Source organism: Myiozetetes cayanensis, unplaced genomic scaffold, assembly GCF_022539395.1.
Source record: "Myiozetetes cayanensis isolate MyiCay16 unplaced genomic scaffold, myiCay2020 scf9, whole genome shotgun sequence".
NCBI classification, from domain to species: Eukaryota; Metazoa; Chordata; class Aves; order Passeriformes; family Tyrannidae; genus Myiozetetes; species Myiozetetes cayanensis.
In genome coordinates this window covers 26,346,584-26,370,321 of record NW_026088185.1, presented here as the reverse complement: position 1 = coordinate 26,370,321, position 23,738 = coordinate 26,346,584, and the positions used below count along the sequence as shown (strand labels likewise).

At 41.9% G+C, this 23,738-nt stretch overlaps 1 protein-coding gene across 2 annotated transcripts in view; it reads right to left on the bottom strand.

Moving 5' to 3' along the window:
* The window catches only part of RALB (RAS like proto-oncogene B), a 52,930-nt gene that overhangs the window by 7,807 nt on the left and 21,385 nt on the right, over positions 1 to 23,738 (bottom strand). The window contains exons 3-5 of one of the 2 annotated variants that reach the window (XM_050339570.1): positions 20,597 to 20,693; positions 3,156 to 3,312; positions 1,777 to 1,985 (exon numbers count right to left, since the gene is read on the bottom strand). In XM_050339570.1, coding sequence (XP_050195527.1) covers positions 1,777 to 1,985; positions 3,156 to 3,269 — 323 coding nt within the window. In that variant the 5' untranslated portion in view covers positions 3,270 to 3,312; positions 20,597 to 20,693. Of the gene's footprint in view, positions 1 to 1,776; positions 1,986 to 3,155; positions 3,313 to 19,031; positions 19,072 to 20,596; positions 20,694 to 23,738 lie in introns of those variants that run through there. The other variant, XM_050339571.1, reaches the window with a different exon arrangement.

Below are 23,738 nucleotides of genomic sequence, written 5' to 3'. Positions count from 1 at the left end.
TCAGCAGGAAAGCTAGGGTTTAAAAATAAGACCATAGTTTGTTCAGTATTCAATTTTTTCAAAGTTTTAGAATTCTGGAGGTTAAAGGATCAATAATAGCAATCTGCAGTTTGGCCTGTGATGCTGGTGACTCATACTAACCATTCCCTATTCCTTCCTTGGCCAAGGAGCTGGTTCTTGTATGTCAGCCTAGCTAAGTATTCTATTTAACTAATTTCACTATTTAGTTACTTCTGAATCACTGAAAAGTAGGAGATTCTGCATCTCAAAGCTTTTAGGTCCTTCTTGCTCATCTTTGGGACTAGCATTGCTTTTCATTGTTTTGTTGTGCTGGAATCTTGAACTCATACAGTTAATCTAGTTACGGAAGTCTGACAGAAAAACCAAACTGCCAAGACAAACACTCCTACTCTTTTTCATTCCAAGCCCTAAGCCTTGGGTTTAACCTTATATTTCACTTAGGCACACAAACCAAAACCCAAGGTGGGTGCTTACAAGTATCACATTTTCCTTCTGTTCTTTGAGCGTTACCTGATCTTTTCCTCCATCTTACACTAGGAAGAGTCACAGTACTCAGTTTTGCAGTCCTACAGCAATTCAACTCTTGGCTTCTTTCAGTGCACCAGTTAGAGCAAACTGAGCAGAACTGCTTTGCTTATGTGCCCCATGACTGTCGGCCTTCTGAAGCTGAGCAAAGTCACAGAAGTACTATGTGACGAAGGAACACTATTTTTATAGCTCTTAAAAGATTTTGTGGTCTTCTAGTACTGTTGGAACAGTTTAATATGTTAAGAATCTGGACTAAAGTCCTGGAGTGCAAGGGGAGTTTGCCATTACTTTATGAAAAACCTAGAGTTCGGTGTCTACCTTAGTTCCAGCACTTGCATTACCATTTAGTATCTGTTAACCTTGTAGCACTGAAGCAAAGGGAACATTAGGCAGACTGACAGAAAGCTTTTATTTTGGCAAACATAAGGAACCCCTAACACTTTCCCTATGTTTTGGGAAGTTTTCCTTCAAGTTATACAGCTGTCCTAGGTAATCTCCAGATTACCCTTCTACACTGAGGCAACAAGTATCATCAAATAAGTTAGAACACTTGCCCTGAAGAACTTGGCTACATGAATTCTAAACCAGAACAATGATTTAAATCCTTTTTTTTTACCCCACACTACACAAGTAGTTTCCGTGTTCAATCTGGTGTCAACTTTTACATTAGAACTGCTAATCCCAAGAACAAAAATGGAAATGCCTACTACTACCGTGCATCTTTCTAGGAATACGTCTGCCTACAATAGCACATCTTGGCTGCCAACCCTTGTTTGGCACTAATCCATACCTGAGAGTGGAGGCTAATCCTTCCTTTCCTTAGAGCACCTGCTTCTAACAGTAAGCAATACAGAGTCTGAAACCTGGCCAAAAGACAGACTTCATTCCAGAAGTACTGCTCTAAGATAATTAAACTTCACATCCATGAAGACTGAAAATTGGCTTGAATATGCCTGTTTTAGGAGTCCAAGAATCTGTTACTTGCCTGAAGTTGCTGCTGGCATAATGTACTCATAAGTTGTAGGCATGAAGAGAACTAGAGCCAGAGGCTGAACACTGTGGTTTAGGTTACCAGTTACTGAGAGTCAAATGGTCAGGTGTCACTTTTATTGACCAAATGGTAACAGACAAAGGATAAAGAGCTGTAGTTTTTAAGCAGAGCTGTCAGAGTAACACAGGAACCAGATAGCAACAGGGGAAACCCTGCCTGGGAGAGAAACTACTTACCGAAACTCTGCTGTTGCTGTGAAGGATTCATGTTCTGTTATTGAAAAGACTAGAAGAAACCCTTCCCCGCTGCGGAAATAGTTATCTCTGATAGCTGCATAATCCTCCTGTCCTGCTGTGTCCAGAATGTCTATCTGAACTTCTTCACCATCCAAAACTACTTTCTTTCTATAGCTGTCAGCCTTGGTAGGTTCATAGTCTTCCACAAACTGAGGGTGATAAGAAAAGGATTAGTGTTTAGAATTACTGTCAAACAGTCTCAGTAGTTGTCCATATCCCTTCTTTCACTTCAGTGACACTTAAATTCCCCAAAACCTTCTCATAATTCAGCCAGATACTAAGTTCCACCATCTTTTTTTTTTTTTTTTAGTTTTTAGTTTTACTATAAAAAGCAAATTATTTAAGCACTTAATACATCAAAGAGCCAGTTTGCCAAGTCAAGAGAACCTTGCTACACAAAACACTGTTCAGCAACTTTGGTACAAACTGAGAACAGAGATGCAGTGTAAGTTATCGGTAACCTGCTGGCATTATCTAGATCTCACACTTTAGGAAAATGCACCTGAATGTACTTCAGGTACAGGTATCTGAAGCTTTAACAGGTGTAGATGAGAGCATCCAGCTGCTGAAAACAAAAACCTGCTCCATAATTGCACAGGCACCTACTTTAGTCCACTCGATATTGATCACTCCCACAAAGCCACTGCCAGTTCAACTTGTAGTTCTGTGCTGACAGCACACATACAACATAGGCTCCTTACCTCTGCACCTCCCTTCTCTCAGCCTCAGAGTATAAGAGGCTGTGCCATGAGCCCAGTTAAGCTGTTTTGCCTTCATTAATGATTACATCACCTGTTCAGATACTCACATCACTGTAGTATGTGTGAACATCCATAGATAAATGCTAGCTTTTGGATTACAGGATCATGTAGTCCTTCACATACTAGTCTGGACTGTCTAATCTAGTTCCCTGCATATCAGTATGGTAGAATTCATGCTATGAACATGACTATATTGTCACCAGGCTCAGAATGAGCTACAATGTTTAGTTCTGATTTCAGTCTTAACAGACCTAAAAGTAATGGCAACAAAATTAAAGTTCAACTCCAACCGGTAACAGCTTCTGTACATGCAGACAAGAACCTGCATGTTATGCATGACTTCCGTAGGCTGCACTTTCATTAATAAGCAACAATTTTGTCACCTTTAGCCAAAGATGTTCCCAGAGGGCACACTTCCTACATTGCTACCTTCTGCTCCTGCCAGTCAGGTCATCAGGTCTTTTGCTAATTACATTTAGTTCCCCTTTCCCACTAAAAAAAACCTTAGTAAACTGTATGAAATTTGTGCTTTATTGAAGCTGAACCAACGTTACTTACCTCATCATACATAAACTGAAGTGTGAGTGCAGATTTGCCCACACCTCCACTGCCAACCATAATTACTTTATGGAGGGCCAAGGAACTCTGGTTCTTGCTCTTGCTGGCAGCCATTGTCCTGCTTGCCACAGATCAAGTGCCAGGCAACCAATTAGATCTGCAGACAGAAGAAACATAGTAGCCATCCGTGACATTGGTGACATCATGGTAACACGCTGGTAAAGTGTTTCACTAGTGCTGAAAGACCAGATTAAAACCCTGCCCAGCAAGTTCAAAGAATAGGCACTGGTAAGCAAAACATGTCTAAAGTATGAGTAGGACAAGGCATTAGAACAAAAACCTTCTATTTGTGACAACAGTAAAATTAATAAAAGCGCCAAAGGTTTCTAAGAAGCCACTCCTATTCGTAAGCCCATCCTACAAGACTACTGTTTAGAGCAGTTTCCAAGGAAAACCCCACTTTCTCAAACAACATGAAATTAAGCGGTTTTTATTGTTCTCGTTTTAAGGCTTTACACCTTTCCAAAATATTTCTTTAATGTTGATACAGCTATACCTTAGATCTGCTTATAGGTAGAAATCTGGCTTTTGATCTCCTCCCTACGTAGGCTCAGAAAAAAGCAGAGATACACAGCAAATTGGCAGAACAAGTTGCAGAAAGTCTTATGACATGGCATTAGCATTTATTTTACAATCTTCCTGCCTTTTGATGCTGCAAATCTAATTTGCTTTGAGGGGGGAAAAAAAAAAACAACTTGCTTTACTTCAAGAAATTCTCAGTTCCTATTCTTCTCCTGATGTTGCAAAGCCATAAAGGAGTAAGCTTCAATAAACAAGCCCTAGCTAACAAGCCTTTGTTTGTGTGTTATGCAAGCCTAGTAATTAAGTGCTGGAGACTTCTTAAAAATAATACTGCCCTTTTTTGTTTGTTTGTTTTTTTAAGAGTGGCTGGACACAGTAGTTGTACCAAAAGCACAAGCAGTAGCTGCCACACTGATTAGCACAGAGCAGCATCTCTATGGACAGCACATGGAGGATAAAAGCAGAAGCAACTGATACAAAAAGATGTGACAGCAGTCAGGACTCCCACATTTTTTCTAGAAAAAATCCCCCAATGTGCATATTTCAGACACATCACGGTATAAGGGAAATTCTGGGGTAGTGACCCTGGTGTCCTCAGAGAACAACAAAGGACCCCCGCTGTTCATCTCCTGGTGGAGTGCTGCAAGGAGACCAGCAGACTGTTCAGAAAACACTGCTGTAGCAAGTGGCTACATCAGCCTTGATTTACAGCTGCACACTAATCCAGAAGCACAGAAACGATGGGCCTACCAGGAATCTCAAAGAAAGACACTGGAACTGCCACACCAACACCATCTAGTTCTACTGTATGGAAATACAAGGCCTACGGTAGAAGTTATTGAGTACTCCACTGGAAAAAACTTCAGGGCAACCAGTTGCCCTAAACAAAATTAACCAGAGACTAAGGGATCATCAGCCTACAAACATACCATAAGACTATTTAGCCTGGAAAGGGACCTTTGGATGCTGTCCAGTACAAACTTCCCCCTTAAAGCAGTTTGCTCCAAGCAACCAAGTTCATGTGCCCAGTGTTTTGAGCCTGACAATTGCATGGCCAGCCTGGACAACTTCCCCAGGGTACACTGATGGTGATGATTTTTTTCCCCCCTTGTCACGACTTGATGTTCTGAAAAGCAACAAATCAAACTAAGTTCTCGTTGACAACTGCATACAAGAACAAACATGCCCACAATCAAGAATTGCCCTCAGGACACCATTTTCAAACATCTGAGCAGCAGTATTTTTCCATGCAGAGCTTTTTACTCACACCTGTTTGCTACATACATTTAGTACAGTAATGCAAATTAATCATCTTTAAAGGTTCATTCAGTGATAAACACGGGTAAGTGAGGACAGATATTTTCCCCTGGTAATCTTCTCTATTATGTTATACATCAGCTCCCTCATCCAGGACACTCCTTAGTATAGAAATGGGATGTAACAACTCCTACTTCTCCACAGGTTTTCCCTGTACAGCGCAAAAACACATTTGTTGGGGACAGTGAATTCAGCCTTTGGACAGACATTCTAAATCACAAGAAGATTGCAAGATTGATTTTTAATTCTTAGTCACCAGAGAGGAAAAGAACAGAGCTCCCTGCCACGGAAATGTGGAAAAACTGGGAGAAAACACAACAAGCAGCATTTGGACTCCAGAAGTTGTTGCTGAAAGGCTTGCTTTGCCTATGGTCCACATGGCAAACTAGAATTCAGCTTTCTTGCACATACACACTCAAGACCTAAGAGCTACAGACTGACCACACAGTGAGATAGTTTGGGGACTTTCTGTGTTCCCAAAATAACACAGCTTGCTCCTGGTAGGTTATAGAGAATTCTGTTTTGTCCTAGTTCAAGAGTAGTCTGTCCTGATAGCAGTAGTTAAGCTGCTTTCTGGAGAAGTCAAGTGACCCTTAGCTACTTTTCAGTGTAACTGTGACTGATTTTAACCTGTGAATGTTCCTTTAACAAGCATCCTATTAATTGTTGTAACTGTTGTGCTACCTAACACAAAGCTTTCAAGGGAAACATTTTTCTGTCATCACAAATTTAGGAATACATAATAAGCAGCAGAACTAAGTCCACTGTGCTATGTAAGAGCAATAAAGAGACTATTTAGTAACAGCCAAGAGAGAAGATAGCAAATTTCTCCCTCCTGTCAATACAAACACCACATCTTTAACTGGTTGAAGAATAGTTGCCTTTTAGGTAAAATACTCACAAACTTGATTTAGTACAAGCTCATCATAGAGGTAAGTGAGGAGAATATCTAAATGCTTCCTTTGCTATCCCACCTCAACTGGCCTGTAGCAACTGCAAGGTCTGTCTTACAGTATTACTCAGCTTGTAATCAAAGTATACTGTTAAACAAAACCCATCCAGTAGCATATAAATTTACAGTTCAATTGTATCTAAAGCTCTTAAAGACCAAGGTACTTGATCTTCCCTGCAGAGCTGTCACAAGTGCCACTTGAATCTTTCAGAGCATCAGGACTGCATGAACCCTCTGAGTGCAGGAGGACACTCACAACACAGCCCCGATGCTGAACACGCTCAGTGAGGTCCCAGACGCTTCACACAAAGCGTCTCTTCTTCAGTGGCACCAGAGAGAGCGTGGCCCCCTCCAGCCCCAGCGTAGCCAGGCAGTACAGGGGACAAGGCGAGGCTGGAGCAGTGACACAGGATTGACACAGACAGTGTCAGTGCAGAAGTACCAGTGCTTGCAGGACAACAGGCTGATAGCACATCACTGGTTCAGAAAGGGGCACGGTGAGATTTTAATAGGAATACTCTAATAGAACAAGAAAAGGCAATGGAGCAAATTGTTTGTTTACTTGTATTTTCACCTCTGCAGCCCAAGAAACAGTTTACACATTATGGTTCAAAGCTCACAACTAACAGTTCCTTGAGGTTGAAAAAAAAAAAAAATCTGTTAACACAAGTGGAAGCTTTTCCTCAGACATCCCTGAGTAAGGAAGGATGAATTTTCTTACTATTCTGCAGATTAAATATCCTTGAGGCAACCAAGACACTGACAATAACTCATCTGTTCACAGAAAAGCATTTCTTGGGAAATCCTACCACCAAAAATGTAGCAGTGTCTAGAAGAATCTGTGACGGCAGCAGTTGCTTTAAAACATTACTCAATTCCCTTCAGTTTAAGGGAATGTAAATTTAAGGCAAAGAGTCTTAATACACCTGCCGAAGAGCTCACTCTGAACAAGTGTCCAGACAAGACACCCAATGCTGTAGTAAGTATCCCTCATCTCCCACATTGCTTTTTACTTGTTGTTTGGGTATGGTTTATTTCCAGCAAGATTTACTCTCCTCTGACAGGAAGAGAAGTAATCCAGTCTATGGCAGTAGGTCAAGCTATTTAATTTCCATCTGTCATTTTACCCTCAAGTTTAATGACACTATGTTGAACTTCATAAGATAACTGTCATAAGCTCTAAAATAAATAAATAAATAAATAAATAAGACCCTGACCTTCTGAAAGATTGTTGGGGTTTTTTTTGAGGGGAAGGAAGGGAGCAGAGGGTGGGGGGTTTCTTCTGGTTCATCCTGCTTTGAAGTAAAGTGCTAGACAGACACCATGTCAGAGAATAAACCTTTTCAGGCAGTCTTTCATCTTTAAGAAATCAGAATTAATTACCTACTTCATCTGTTTTAAAAGATAAGGATTAAGCCATTGACTTGATAACTCTACACTTATTTTATAATAGGTAACACAAAGCCCTATACACAATAGGAGCGGTGTGATGCTAGTGTGAAAGATGCTCTTCAGACCAAGAAAGGAAGGTTACATCAGCCACAGGCTGCCCACATGAAGCAGAGCAGGATCTACAAATCAAACCAGAGGAGTTACTAATCAGCTGTTTTGATTTAAACTTCTGAAGATCTGTTCTTGGCCACAGGACTAATCAAACCATGCCATCTCCAACGTTAAGATATCTAACCCCAAGAGCTCAGCAATTATTTCAGCCTTCCCTTGTCTTATCTGTTTAGTTCACAACTTCTCCAGGTTAACTAAGGCCCCCTGCACAATGTTGTGCCATTCTTGGCTGGTCCCTCGAAACCGAGCACTTCAAGGCAATTGTTTATAAACATCTTAATAAACTCCTTTCAAACTGCTTTTTCTCCACCCTCTCCTCAACATAAACAGTTAAACTGCTCTGAACACAGTTTACAAACAGGACTGGTTTACCTAACACCAAGACTCAAAGGCTATTACTGAATAACTCCACAGATTTCAAAACAGACCGTGCTTTTACATCCCTTTTTGCTTCAGCGTGCATTAAGACTCCACAGTTATACATCACTTAAAGGAAAAAGCACTTGTCAGTTCACAAGAAAGGAGCCCATTCTGCAACAGCCCATGCAAATACATAGGAAAAAAACATGAGAAGCTTCACTAAGGCTACATGTTGTCAAATAAATATTCTGTTAATAAATAAATAAAAAAAATTCTAGGCCCTCTGAAGGCTTTAATTGGACTTGCTTCCAGTTCTTCCATTCAGCTTGAGATTTAAAACTGAAATAAAGCTCTAATCTCAAAATTGCTGAGATCAGCCCTTGTTCTCTTGCTGTGCAGCTGATATCTTTGGACATTTCTTTTCATTGCTATCCTGCCACTGAAAGCAGCCATTCTTTGGATTTTAAAACAGGATTCTAGAAACCCTTAGCCCAATAGCTTGACAGAGAAGCTTTGTTAAACCCTTCAGATACCTACTTTTAAAGGAAAATCTGGGTATTCAACCTATTATAAAGACTTAAATATGATGTCATCAAAAGCAAGCACAGAAAGAAAAAGGTTTTGCAACAGTATTTTAGTGATCCTCATTTATCAGAATACGAATTAGGGGCTTTGAAGTGTTTGGTTCTGTGATATGCCCAAAAGAATGCAGTAACAGAAATTCTCTGAATCACAAAACTAATTAACAATCTCACTGAACTGTGAGAGCTCCTCAGCTGTTCTGAGGTTATCCAGAAAATATTGAAGTACTGAAATTCCATTAGCTTTCAATGGACTGTAAATGCTCCAACTGGTGACTCAACTAAAAAAAAAAATTTGAGATTAGGTGGCATATTTCATGCAACTGAAAAATTAAAAATGCTACTCTATTCTCTTTTGCTGTGCTAGTATCTTACCTCTTGGCATATATCCAGTTATTGGTTTTCACGCAAAACAGAGACTATGACATGCTTGAGAGAAATTCCTGTTTGGGATATCCTTGTATCCCTCCCCACGTACTGCTGGGTCTTTCTACCTTCTCAGTTGAGGTTATAGATTTTTCTGGGCCATGTTTAATTAGATCAAGGAATTCATTCAGCTTGAGATGCCTTGCAGAGCACACTGGAACAGCAGTTTCACAGTCCCCATTTATGTCACCCAATGCTGCTCTCACCAAGCCCTCTCCCTCGGTCCCCTCTCCCTTGCCCCTGGCTGTTCAGGCCCATCTCCTGCAGGAGAGCAAAGCTGACTGGGCCTGCCAGTCACATCTGCAAGGCCATGTTGCCTTAGTGGTGATGTGAAGGAAGAAAAGCAGTTTGTACAACTGAGGCCAAAGAAGATGAAACTATAGCAGCCAAAAGGTGACTTATCTTGCTGCAGAAATGGAGCGCTTCCCTGATCCTGTTCTCATTATACTCCTCAGAAAAGGGGGCTGCCAACACCTCCTGCAGTGTCCAGGCTGAACACTGGAGTGAAACCCAAGCCTGAGATTTGCTTTTGGTAATTAGGCATTTTCTGTACCTAAGATCTACCAGCAGACTTGCAGTTGCAAAGCTAAGGGCACTGGACAGGAACTCAAAATGGATTTTGAAAACATAAGGCTTTACAATACCAGGAGGAAAAGTAAGAATTTAAGGCAAGGAACTACTTTACTCTGTACACATACTCTTTATATAGGTTAGATCCCTGTTCAAAGTGGCAACAGCCATACACAGGAAAAAAACACAGAATAAATACATTTACTTCATACACTGAAAGTTACAATTCACAATGTAGCTGCAAGTTAGTTTCAATCAATTATTATTAGGTTACTAATCCCACCTAAAACTCCCCGAATTGTGTGTACATTTAAAGACACTGGCTGTCACAACTACATTCTAGCAGCAACTATTACATTGCTAGTTAACAGACAGAAGAAGCAAGACCAAGACTAGTAAGCTCACTATGTTACAGCAGTTTAAGGTTAAACCAGAACCTGAAGCCAGATCAAGATTATTCTCTATTTCCTACAAGTCTGGGAAAAGGATAAGCACAGATTGAGGAACCATTTTAATTCAGAATTGTATTTCATCAAATTAACCAGATGGAGTATTAGTTTCCATGGTAAGAAAGACTGCAGACTGTGAGATGAACCTCTAGTGAAGGAGAGTCCCAAAGACTTGCTCATCTGGAACACAGTATAGGCAGTATAAAAGCAGTATTTCTAATATAGTTGTGATCAGAAGTCCTTTCTGCATGCACGAAAAGGACCCAGAAATCACACTAAAATATCCCAACACTATCAACAGCATCAGCCACTGGATGCCAGCCAATTCAGACTAAGAATACCTACTAGTGATCCTGGCCTCCACACTATATCTTACTTTTCACTATTCCACACATCGGCATGCAAAGCCATCTTCAGCTCTTCACTTACATTTAATTTGCTTAATAAGATCAAGTGATCTTTAGAAGAGTGGGCTCACTATACAAATTATCATAAGCTACATAACTATATAGTTATATAGAACATGAAGAACAGGAGAATCTCCTGTTCTGTCATTATCCTAGTAACCTACAAAGTCTGGCACACTCCCCTGTGCAACAAGTTAGAGATGGACTTGGACAACCTCGCCTTTCAAGGCTGTCTTCAGATCTGCTGACACAACAGTGATCCATTTCAAGTACAAAATACCTGTATATACTCAGCACATTTCCCACCTATCCCCTGATCCTTGCTAAGCACAGCCCAACTCTTCTGAGTTTTCACAGATGCATCATTACAGCTTGGAAAGCAAACCTGACAGTATTTTACTTACATTTACTTAAATATATACTCTCTTGCATCATTCAGCACAGGACAATTCTAGATCACTCATTACAAATAGACAGACAATAACTTACACATTAGCAGCAACTTCGAGCCAATAACCTTGTTAAGAATAATCTTGATGTCTAAAGAAAGCTGGAATTAAATCCTGTCCAAGTCTGTAGCAAGGTTGCAACCTTCAAAGATTTAGTCAGAGGAAAGACTCAGTCTGTTTAGTCTGAGCATCAGAAGAACAACACTTTAAGGCAACCCTTTAAAACTGAACTTGGATCTTATGCTGAAGTGAAATATAAGCAAGTACATACATATCCCTGTTCCTAAGGAACTTAAATATCTGAGTTTGTTTCATTCAGGTTTTTTTGGTTGGTTTTTTATTTTTAGAATTCCCTTAGAGTGAAAGTAACTTGTTTCTGAGCAGTAGCTAAGTGAAGAAGAAAAAGGACTTGCCTTAAACTGCTTTTAAGGCACTGGAGCACTCTCTCCCACACCCAAAAAAAGAAAATCACATATATTTATGTTTGAGTAAATAAGGTTGCAATGTCATGATATAAAACTAATGCTCTTATATCAGGTATCAGTTGTATCAAGACATTATCATTGCATGTAGGCAACACAGTTATTAGAACTGCCTCACTGTTGCACAGATAGTACACAAAATCATCATAGTTACATAGAGCTTTACGGTTAAAAAAAAAAAAATGGAAATCACCATCCCATTTTCCATATTCTTCAGCACAGAGCAACTAACAGATTGTGTGTAGCACCAAGTAGAATATACTCTTTATTTCAGCAAGATAGTGCTACCTGAAGTGAAAGTCGTATGACAGTAGTGCCATTACAGATAAAGCCAGTTCTTCTGCAGGAAGATATCTAGTCAGACCTCTCCAAGGTCTAATATTAACATCAAGAAGACATATTGCAGACAGACTATTGAAGAGAAGGATCTATCACATTGCTCTAATCCCAGCAAGAACTTGCTAGGAAACCTAATAGAAGTCTTCTTCAAGCACAAAGGCTGAGTTAATATCATTAACCAGTATTACTATGCTAAGAGTTTGTCACTGTGGTGGTAACAGACTAGTTGTCTAAATACTTAGGGTGAATGATGACACCATTGTTCACACTAGTCAATTAGCCTCATACCAGAAAAGTGACACTTAGACAACAGACTTGTTCAACAGCCTCACTCCCACTGAATTGCAAAGTGTATGTCAACTATGCTTCCTTTCAAAGCTCATCCATGCAGAAGCACGTTCACCTTTGATACACAGCATATGCTAAGTCCACCAAACCACTGCTAAGAGACAGTGGTATGCTCCAAATATTAATCCAATACTGACTTTTAGTGGGATCTTCAGAGGCATAACAAATACAACAGACAAATCAAATATCTCAGCTTACAATCAGCGTCTTAAGTGACACACCAGAGTTCAAAATAACCTAGATTAAAATATTACTTCAGTACCAGGTTACAACACAGTTTCAGTTACTTCAGTGAAAAACCTTCAACTATATAACCCACAAAGTAGTTGCCACTAACGTTCATTTAGCAAATTCCAGCAAACGCCAATTCAGTGAGAAGAGTGCTACAGAGTTGCAGGAGCTCTCATGGATGAGTCAAATTTCCTCCCCAGCCATGGGGCTGGCAGACCTAGCTAGGTCTTGAGAATGCGGCACCAGGCACTGCACACAAGCCACAAGCTGCTACCATTTGCTCCCTCAGAGGATGTATCTCACTAGATTACGTTTGCCTTCAGTTTCCCTAGTGAACCGGATGCTTGGGATAAATCAGAAATCTAAACATCATTTGGTTTGGTTTAAGTAATACCAGCAGAAGCAACTGTGTCTGCCCATACAATTACATTCCTTGCTCCCAACCTGAAGCTAATGTATCATGCTCATATCTCTGTTTGGAAAATGTAAGTCATTGCTGAGCTTATATTTGATGCAGGTAGGCAAGTAGTAAACCCCTACCCTGCGTTTACTCTTAACCACGGAGTCCCACCTCCCCAGGGGCACTGGGGATCATCTTCCTGTAGCGTCTGAAAGTACTTCCACTATTTAACTGAAGGGTTCACAGATACATAGCGTGAGTCACTCAGCTCCCCCAATCAGGAGACTTAACACAAGTGCCAACCTTTCTCCCATCTTTCAGTCAATGCATTTGCAGCACACAAAGCAACAATAACGTCATTTAGTACCTCGGATAATTATTAGTTATTCATAATTCAGCTACTGGGTTGTCACCTTTAAACAGATTTCTTCACTTCAGTTTCCCCAATCAGGCAGAGTGAATAACATACCAAAGGATTCTGCATATACAAGAAGATACCTTTCTACTGGACTAAGAGCAGACGTTCCAGTAACAAACTGAGATGTAGTCTTCCAGACTATTGTACTTTATATCAAAGCCAAAACAGTATTTCTATCTTCTAATGGGAACTGTATTATTACACCAGTGCAGGGGTCACATTTCAGTATAGCTATTCAAAGTTAATAAAACTAAACAGGAGAAGTGTTATCCTTGGTCTCTCTCACAGAGTCTTTGCCTACCACTATAAAAGTATTTACAGCCAAACATGATCTGCAACCAGAGCCTCCAGAGTGGTGTAGAATGAAGAGTGGCACAATATAACATGTTTGTTCATAACTCTCATTTTGGGTGGCAGACTGTTAACTAAGAACCACTTCAACACAGAAAATTAGAACACACTTATTTCAGGACACTTCCCTTTAAGACCTAACAAGTGACAGGTCCCATGAAAATACCGAACCAGTGCAGAATATAAGCTATGCATTTATCCTTGTGTGCTCTTGGAGATATTTCCTCCCCCCACAGTTCATAGCCAGCTCATCACATAGGCTCTTGTGCCTCTCCTAGGAAATCAGCACAACAGGGTGCTTCTGTACACTGATGCATGCAGCACAGGGATCTGGTGGGAGATGCTGGGGTTATAACCTCCCTGGGATCACAGAGATGAGCTGGGATAGCTCTCACGGTTGGAGTGCTGCTGAGGATGGCTACAGGCTCTCTAGGACAGATCAGCCAATAAGGCAAGGCAGGAGAGTTGCCTTTCCCCTGAGAAAAGCTGGAGTGCACAAAGCTCTACCTACAGATGATAATGAGCCAGTTTATGGATCAGGAGTAGCACAGTCAGCAGGAGGACTGGACTAGATTGTCTTCAGAAGTGTCTTCCAGCCTTAGCAGCTCCATAAGTCAAGTCTGTGCCCCAGCAATGCATTGCTACAAATCTTATCTGTGAGGAGTCTTTGGAAGTGGAAGGCCTATTTGCCAACTTGCACAAGTAGTACAGCAGAGCTACAAGACTTACAGCCAGTCCATGATGACTAACACATAATTATAAACCTTAACTAATACTTATTTACAAGAGTATAACAGAGGTCATTACTCTGCTATGACCCCTGCTATACTATTGTACTAGATAACAGCTACTATTAGAAGACAGTGCAGAATATTAAGGAAAGGAGTCGGACAAGAGCACTGCTTGATCCCTGTTTTACAAGCTAAATGAAGATAAAGATGTACAGTATCACCACCAGTCAGCCTGTTAATAATTTTAATTAGTTTTCTTCCACTATAACTTCAGAACAGATTCAACCCATAAAGCCTAGTTTGAATTTAGTTTGCATTATAAGACAAACTTAAAAGTAAATTCCTAATGCTTGCAGAATTGTTTAAAATATGAAATTGATTCCTAGACTGTGTTTTGAAACATGATAAAGTAGAAAGAAAAATAGCACCAGTTTCAAGCACACATTCCTGACTTTTGAAAGACCATTTCCTTAAATTGCTTGGCTAGTCTATTTTATGACATGGTAGATAAACGCAGAAAGCTGCCATAAAAGTCAGTCAGTGAGACTTCTTGGTGAGTAAAGTAATGAGAATTCTTTACCTACCCAAAATGAAATCTCACAGTAAGCCAAGAACACTAAATAGCAGAAAAGCACCATCATGGAGAGGAGTTACCACAGCAGCAGTTTAGTGGAAAGGCTGTATCACAGATCACTATGTACTTGAGGACTGGCTCATTCTAGTCAGGGATCAGCTTCCCCAATTAGCAAAACCACCTTTTTTCAGGAAAGCTGAGGCAACTGGCAATCAACTTGATCTAAAACCACTTCATTTGCTAAATGTCTGCTTTAGAGTGGTGCCCAAGGCAGTGCCCTCCTGAGTAGGGTAGCACTAACCTTATAAAACACATACTTTAAAAAGAAAGCCACTTTAGTGTTCTGCAACATGGAGTCCAGAGTTCAGGTAGCTCCTACAAATAATCCTTTAAAGGGCTTCACCATGTTTTGAGTACAATCCTTTAAAGCATTACTCTATAATAGTCTGTAAAGTAGGATTGTTTTCTTTGTTAAACCTGTGATTAAAGCCACTACCTTGCAAAAAACCCAATAAAACAAAAAACCAAACCAACCAACCAAACAAAAAAACTCCACCAATATTAAATCTAAATGGGAAACACTCTCTGACATGTCCATTTACCAAAATGGGGGCTAAGTCTGGGTCTCCAGTATTCCTCTGAAGAATAATCTTTTTCACTAGAGGTAAAGATACATACAGAAAGAGCTAGAAACCAGAGATATCACAGCACCTGCTTAACTCAGCATGCTCTCAGCTTTCCAGTTCCATGCTTTGACTTCGGATTAGTTTTGACACATTCCAAATTTAAGAAGAAAATATTAAAAACTCCAGTTTCATTGCATTATTGGTGACCTGAAACATTTCACACTAATCACTTCAACTGACAGCAACACTAATTCACAAAGTAACAGCTGACAGGATTAAGACTTTAACAAATGCTTATAATCCCAGAACAATTTTTTTCAGTCTTTGACTTGTGATCCTGCAGAGATTCCTAGTCAGGACTGCATTTCCATTAAGACTCATGGTCCTGTAATCAAACATTATTCCTTTGTCAACCACCTCAGCTAGGAGGGCTATGGACTTAGGGTCCCATAGAAAACAGTTCAAAGTCACTGTTCTAAGCAAGCACTTTGTCACCATAAAGATCCAAGTAGCTACTTACACATCAGCCTAAATAACGTTCTCACATTACATGACTTCATGACTTTCATTTTGACAGGTCTTGAAAAACACATTTGCACATCTCAAGAGACAAAACAGATCCTCTAACATTACTATTAAAGCAGTATTTGGAAGAACATGAAGAGATAAAGCATGAGTTATACACACTCATCTTGCTTAAATAACAAGACAACTTGATATTTCTGGGGCAGACATTGAGGAAAGTTGTTTAGTCCTGTTTAATGGGTTAGAAGAGCTACCAACAAAATGACTGCTCTCTAGCAGATATCAACAAGGGTTTTTAAAATATCTCTTCTTTAGCCTCTTGTCAAGGGACAGGCATCAACTGTATCATAGAACAAAAGCCACAGAATTGATTATTACCACTAGGAGAGCAAAACAGACAAGATTGTTTGCTGACTTTGCTGCTTCACACAATAGCAGGTAACAAGCAATGGAACCTTATCACACTGCTTGACAGTGGTGAGAACAGTTACCAGAGACATGGGGGTGGAAGATGGATGGAGAGGAAAAAAAAAAGTCTAAAGAACTGCAGGTTTTCATCAACAGGATAGCACTTCCAAATCAAGACAGAATGAGTTTGAGAACACTGTTGCTGTCTAACCTGGCTGATAATTAGGATCAGCACCAGTAAGTCCATCAGGCAAAAGTTACTTGAAGTCAGGCACACAGGGAGCAAAAAGCAGCAAGCACCTACGTTTATCTTCTTCGGTGGCCTCCCCAGCCACTGCCTTTCACTCAAACCCCAGAGACCACTACTCCCATCCCAAGCTGTTTGCTACAGGCACAAGACACCTACTGACCTTAGGCACTGTTTGTCTTGACACCACTCTGCACGTGCATTCCCATGAGTGCCTACTGCCTGCACAGCTGCCATGAGAAACAGGCTCCTTCAGTACTCCTGCTAATAGAGGCTATTAATTCACAAGAATTCATTGTGTAAAGGAAAGCGATTCACTTAATCAGTCACATGGAGTTTGAATCTAATCAATAAGAAATTATAAAAGTACAATTATCCACTGCATGGATAGGGAACAGAGTTTACAAAGCAACAGGACAAGAACAAACTACGAACCAGATTCCCAAATCGTGATCCCAGAGCTTGTTCTGCTGCATCACATGGCCATTTCTGCTCTGTTCACAGGACAGTTTTGTTCCTTATGAAGTTTGGACACCAACACTTGCCAGAGACACAAGCTATTTTATTCAGCATTTGGTCAAATAACCGTAGTGCTCAATCAATTAAGCTGCTGCTGAAAAAACTTAGAGCCCGAAAGAGGCATTAGATCACAGGAACTATAAACCACCCAAGATTCCAGTGTACATATCCGAGTTTTCTAGGAAGGGTCCCGTCATCACTGACTTGATTTGATCAAAATGTCTCAACTATTCTTCTACCCAGATTTCCAGTACCATTGTACTGACAATTAGAGACAAGTTTGAGAGTTTTAAAGGAGGGTCAAGAAAGGGTATTGTCTGGTCAAATTAAGCTTTCAGTTAGAGTTTTTGTAAAGCATTCCAGCTAAATCTTCAGACTACAAATTCCTCTGCAGCATATACATAACACCAGTGAAAATAGGTCAGCTTCACTTTTCTCCAGGCATGCAAAACAGTATCAAGTTGGCCTACTCCAAAAGAGGTGTAAAACAATTTACTACCAAAAGTCTACTATAGGAAACTGATTTACAGGAGCAGTCTGAAGGTTTTTCTATTTCTTAAATGGAGTATTTAATACAGGAAATAAATGCAAAAAACGTCACCATGGTAAATTGACATAATCTCATTGTAAGCACAAACCTAAGTTCAGTGTACAGAAGTGACTGAAGCAGTAGGTAAAATTATTCTAAAAAAATCTCCTATATGTGAATAAGTGTAAAGATGCTATTGTCAAGTAAAATTGAGCTGTTACTATTAAATTACAGAATCACAGAATATTCTGAGTTGGAAGGGACCCACAAGGATCAACTCTCTGTAATAAAATCATTTTCAGCCTTCAGGCAAATCACTTCCAAGAAACACAAGTCTGGTTCCCAGTTGTTAGTTCCTACTGTCACTTTAACGTCAATTGGGAGGAAGGTGTTTAAGGCATCTAAAAAAAGACAGCTTTTCCTGAAAATCACACCTCTGAGGAGGCCCTTGAATAGACAGGCACTTCCTTGTCCCTCACAAGAGAAACCAGGATCTCAGAACTACAGAAGTACCATTTGGACAGTTCAAAAAAAACCCAAAAAAACAAAAAACAAAAGCTACCTAAACTGCAGGCTACAGCTTTGAAAAATGCAAGGCTGACCCTAGTGCAGGTATAGTCCTCTTGTTCCCTTCCACCATGAAAATACCCAGGGGTACTCAAGACTTAAGTCTCCTGTCCTCAGATCAGAATCGATTCAACAGGGCTCCAGCAGAGCAACCGGGTTAGGCCTCCCTCAGCTGTTCAGGAAGGACTGGGCTGCTTTGCCTCACCTCTGTCCCTGCCCTTCTCCAGGTAAGGTCACACTCAGGCACCACCCTTCCCTTCCTACGAGATCTACACCCGCAAGGCTGCAGGGAGGATAAAGACCGGCACAGAGAGAACCTGCTCAGAAAAAACAAGATCCTTCAGGAACTTCTGGTTAGGTGGAGACCGACAGCACCCAAAACCCCCGTTTATCTCGCACAGACAAAACGTTATCACTTATCCGCGGGCAGCCCAAGGAAGGCAGGGCAGGCGGCACGGGAGGAACCCGCCCGAAGAGCCGGGGCTCAAGGCCGGCTCCTCCTCGCCCTCTCCCTCCCCCAGTGCCACTTGTAGATACGAGTCATCGCCGTCCCCCGGCCCCACCTCAGCCCGGCGGCACCGGGAGCCGCAGGAGCGGGGCCTCCCGCCTCCCATTGCGGCCCCGCGCAGGCCCGGCGGTCACCGCCGCTAATCCCGCCCGCACCCCGGGGCTCCCCCGCGGGCCAGGGGCCGCGTCCCGGGGCAGAACCCGCGCGGGGGGAGGCTGCCCCGCACCCCCGGCGACACCTCGCCTCGCCCTCCGCAGAGCGCGGACACAGCGGCGCTCAGCCCGTCCCCGGGCAGCGCCAGGACCCGGCGGCTCCCGCCTCCCCTCACCGGGGGCGCGGGGACGGAACGGCCGAGCCCCCTCCCACACGCCCGGGGCTGGTACTGGGGGGGATCCCGGGGTTGCTCCTCGCTCTCACCTGAGGGCTCCGGCGCGGCTGGCGGTCCGGCTGCGCCCCCGCCGGCGCCCGGCCGCTGTGCCCCCGGCCCGGCTGTGCCCCCCGGCCCGGCTGTGCCCCCCGGCCCGGCTGTGCCCGCTGCTGCCGCCGCCGCCCCCCGGCTCTCATTGAGGGGGCGCCGCCGCCGCCGCCGCCCGCGCGCCCCCGCCCCGCACTTCCGCCCTCGCCGGCGCCGCTCCCGCCGAGCCTGGCTCCCCGCGAGCGCGCGCACGCCCGCCCCGCGGTCACGTGGAGCTGCGCGGACCAATCGGCTGCGGGGAGCGCGGGGGGCAGGGCCGGGGAGGCAGGCCGGGGCGGGCAGGAGCGTCGAGCCCTGAGAGGAGTTGGGGGGCCGGGCTCGCCTCAGGAGCGGCCGGAGCGGCGGGCAGGGTCCCTTCACTGCACTGCTGCCTCTGCCCGTTCTCCCCGAGCACTGCTTGCCTCGGTTTGACCCAAAAGAAGCACGGAATCACAGAATCAGTCATTTTGGAAAGAGACCTCTGAGATCATCGAGTCCAACCTGTGACCGAACACTACCATGTCGACTAGACCACGACACCAAGCACCACGTCCAGCCATTCCTTAAACACCTCCAGGGACAGTGACTCCACCGCCTCCCTGGGCAGCCCATTCCAATGTCTAATCACCCCTTTCTGTGAAGAAATTCCTCCTAATGCTCAACCTAAACCTTCCCTCCTGCAGCTAAGACCATGTCCTCTCCTCCTATGGCTGGTTGCCTGGGAAAAGAGACTGATCCTCACCTACAACCTGGTTGTAGGTGATTGTAGAGAGGTGGTTGTAGAGAGTGATAAGGTCTCTCCTGAGCCTCCTCCTCTCCAGGATAAATGACCCCAGTTCCATCAGTCACTCCTCATAGGACCTGTGCTCCAGACCCTACAACAGCTCTGTTCCCTTCTCCGGACATGCTCCAGAACCTCAGCATCCTTCCAGAATTGAGGAGCCCAGAACTGGACGCATAATTTGAGGTGTGGCCTCACCAGTGCCAAGTACAGGGGGAAGAAAAGAAGTTAGGAAGGGCTCTGTCTTAAAGGCACCATACATTGTAGTGCAAATTCTAGCAAGGAATGCAGAAATTAAAGTCAGAAGGCAAAGGAATGGAAGTGTCCCTGATTTGCCTCATAAGGGTTGGGAGTGCTGAGTGCTTTATTAAATCATTGTGCTGCAATAATGTCACATGTGTGCTGCACAGAGCAGTTTTCACTTCTCAGGGAAAGAAAATAATGGCTATTTCTGATTTACTATGCTTATTTTTTCAAATCTTTATCAGTTCCCAAATCTAAAATCTCTCTAGCCAATCCTAATGCTGCTCATCACACGGTCAGGCACCTCTGTCTGGCAAGTCACAAAGTAAAACGTACCTTTCACATTGCTTTAATTTGATTAATTTTTCTATATATAAATGTTGACCTATTTGAATTCCACACACTAAATTTAAGAATGAATGTATTGGGTAAAATTATTCCTTCTAGAAAAACATTCTTTGCATGAAAACACCCATCTTGAGCAATGATGGAAATGACGATTACCACTGATCTCTGCAGGGTTCGGCTCCTCTGGGACAGAAGTAATGTGTTAAGTAACTGTGTTAACGCCTGCTTTCACACTGGGCCTCTTTGTAGCCTCCTACAGAAAAGAAAGGGAAAGAATTTAATTACATTCAACCTCTATCCATTGGTGGCTGGATGAAATTGCATTTCCAAGTTGGAGAGCATAAAAAAAGCCTGTCACTTAAAATAAATGCAAAGAAAAAAAAAGTCCAGCTTTATAGAAGTGATAGGTGAAACAGTGGCCTATTACCAAAGCAAAATAAGATGGAGGAGGAATTGGAAAGACGTTTGCCATAATGTATAATTTCAGGGTTGGCAAAAAATGCCAGGAACTGGAAAAAAGAAGTTACAGAGGCAGGAAAAAAAAGTAGGTGTGTGGCTCTAAGAAACAACTGAGGACTTCAGGACTGCATAAAAAGGACATATCTTAATTTCTCCTGTCTTGAGGAAACAACATTTTCAACATTGTTTGTAAGTTAACAGGATTTACATCATCCTTGCATCATCATCAGTTTCTCCTCCTAACTCAAACAACTGCAAACCACCAGATTTTAATTAACCCCTTAGGTGAAAAAGTGAAATTATGAAATTAATGAATTATGAAAGGTCCTGATTGCAGCAATTTTCCCCCTCTGCCTTATAGATTGTATCAGACTAAGAACCACATCAATATTCATCCTGCATTAGAAACTGGCAGACTGAGAGCTCTTTGCTCTTTGATACCATCCATTCAGAGAAGGAATAAGCAGAGAAAGAAATATTGCCAAATGTGAAGGAATGCTGTTTTATAGCTGACACTGAAATTAGCCAAATCTTGGTATTTCCAGGATTAAGCATAAATGGTTTTAATACAGATTTTGTACATTTGTATGTAGTCTTAAAACCAAACCAACAACAACAACAAAAAAAAGTAAAAATTAATTAGAACTGTTTACTATTTATCCTTAACTATATTTCACCATGGATATCTTTTGTGCCATGAGGGCAGTGTGGTGGGATTCATTGCTCTGATGTGACTATTCACAGAAGATAAATATTTTCAGCAAATCATATCTGATTCAAAACTCCCAGGAACCTGGGAAGCTGGGTCTTTTCAAACTGAACAAAATACTACTCCACTGCACTCGCCACAGTGCTGACACTTCCCCTTCCCCCTTGCAAAGAGGAGGGTTGAGAAATGAACCACATCTATCCCGCTTCTGAAAATTGTTAAGGGGAAACCTACTTCTTTGTAGTAATTCACTCATGACAAAGAACATTTGTGTGATGCCACAGTTTGAATTATTATGCGTGTTGCCTGGTATAATCTCCATGGTTACAGATGTATTTTTTGCTTCAGTACTTTAGGAAGAAAAATTCTATAGAACCATTTAGGAGAGAAAATTCCTTTTCATTGTCATTTGTATTACATTTATTTTATTCTATGTGGTTTGCAGACAATAAACATTCACTTTCTAAACAAGTAAAATTTCAGTAGAGATGGAAAAATATGTCTACAGCTCTTGCTTTATCTTGCCGTAACATGTTTTAAACTGCAAATTCCTAGAGCTAGGAACAGTATTTTTCATGCATATATTTAGTTTCTAGCCCACTAAGAATGTAACAGGGCACTGTGTGTCACTGTCAGAGTCATAAACAACAGTAAGTGTGGTGGGAAGACCGAACAGTAAATATTATTTCTTTGCAAAGATTTGGACTCATACTTCCCTTCTGAGCAGTTCTATGTTATAAGTAGAAATGTATTCTAGAAAGATGGTTAGCTAGAACAAGAATAAGCCAAAATCAGTTCCAGAAACTCATGATGGGAAAGATGTAAACCCCAGACATATAGCCCTGTTCCCACCATTTGCACACCCAATTCTCCTTCGACAGTGTTTCAGCATCTCTGGCCCGGTTTTGTTTGGTTCTTTTTTTATTTTCACACAAGTGACTACAAGAAGAACCGTGTAAGGAGCCCATTCAGGAAAAAATTATTTGAGGAACTCTAAGGCCTAGCAGGCTGCAAATGATAGAAGGAATCTCCCCTCTACAGGGCTGTTCCTGCAGGGAGCAGGTAACAGTAGCCTCAGGGGTAAGAAGAAAGGTATATGCAGTGATGAGGAAACTGGGGGGAGGTTCTTGAATTGCAAGGGAATCAATGCTACCTAGGAAGTCAGTCTTTGCTGATTTAGTGACGTAATCTGCAGCCTCTAGAAATAAGAGAAATAAGAGGCAGAGAATTCTGTCATCTGAATGCTGTCAAGGGACTATGGCATGACAGGTACTTGATTCACAGCTTTTACCCCAGTCTCAGTTTATAAGGAACTGTGGCCAGTAATAACCGCAAAGAAATCAGGGTCGCTGGAGAGAAAGAATTGGTCCTGCTCCATCTCCTGCACTGAGGCTGTGCCAGTAACATAAGAACAGGCTAAAGCAGCAGGAAGGTTTTGTCCCTCTCTGAAGCAGTTCTTAGTTACACAAGACCAGTTCCTGATAACACCTGTGCAGCACAAAGCAATGGTTCAGTGGAGGTAACCAGATCCATAAGTTTTTATTAATTTTTTCAATCCAAAGCCACTGTAATTTTTTTATCCTACTTCTAAAACCATTTTTCAATCAAAATGAATGCTAGTGTAAGACTGGGGAGAACAGAAGAAAGCTTGGGGAAACGGAAGAAAGACTGAGGAACATGGAAAAAACCCAACCCTATTGTGCTATCTAGAATGCTGTGATGTCTTTTTTGTTCTCAAAATACATCATTTTTTTCTATGCGCAAAGTTCAGCTGCCAATCTAGGCTCAGACAACTTGTAAGAAGAGGTACATGTACACTATGTACATTCAGACAGAGTTAGTACTAAAATAAAAATAATTTAGTCAAAGGTGATTTTCTCTCTGGGCATGGATAGTCTAAAAAAACCTACATTTTACAGATTATTTGTATACTTAAGAGAATGCAGCTGACCTTATCATGATTTATGAATTTCAGCATTCAAGAACCGTTAAGTAATAAACTAAAGATTATCTGAAACAAGTGATAGTAAATGAAATATGACTGGTTTTGGCCTCGTAGGAGATTAGAGTGTTTTGACTATATCATTCACTATATTTTTGTTACAGACAGCCGGAAGTCACCACACTAAA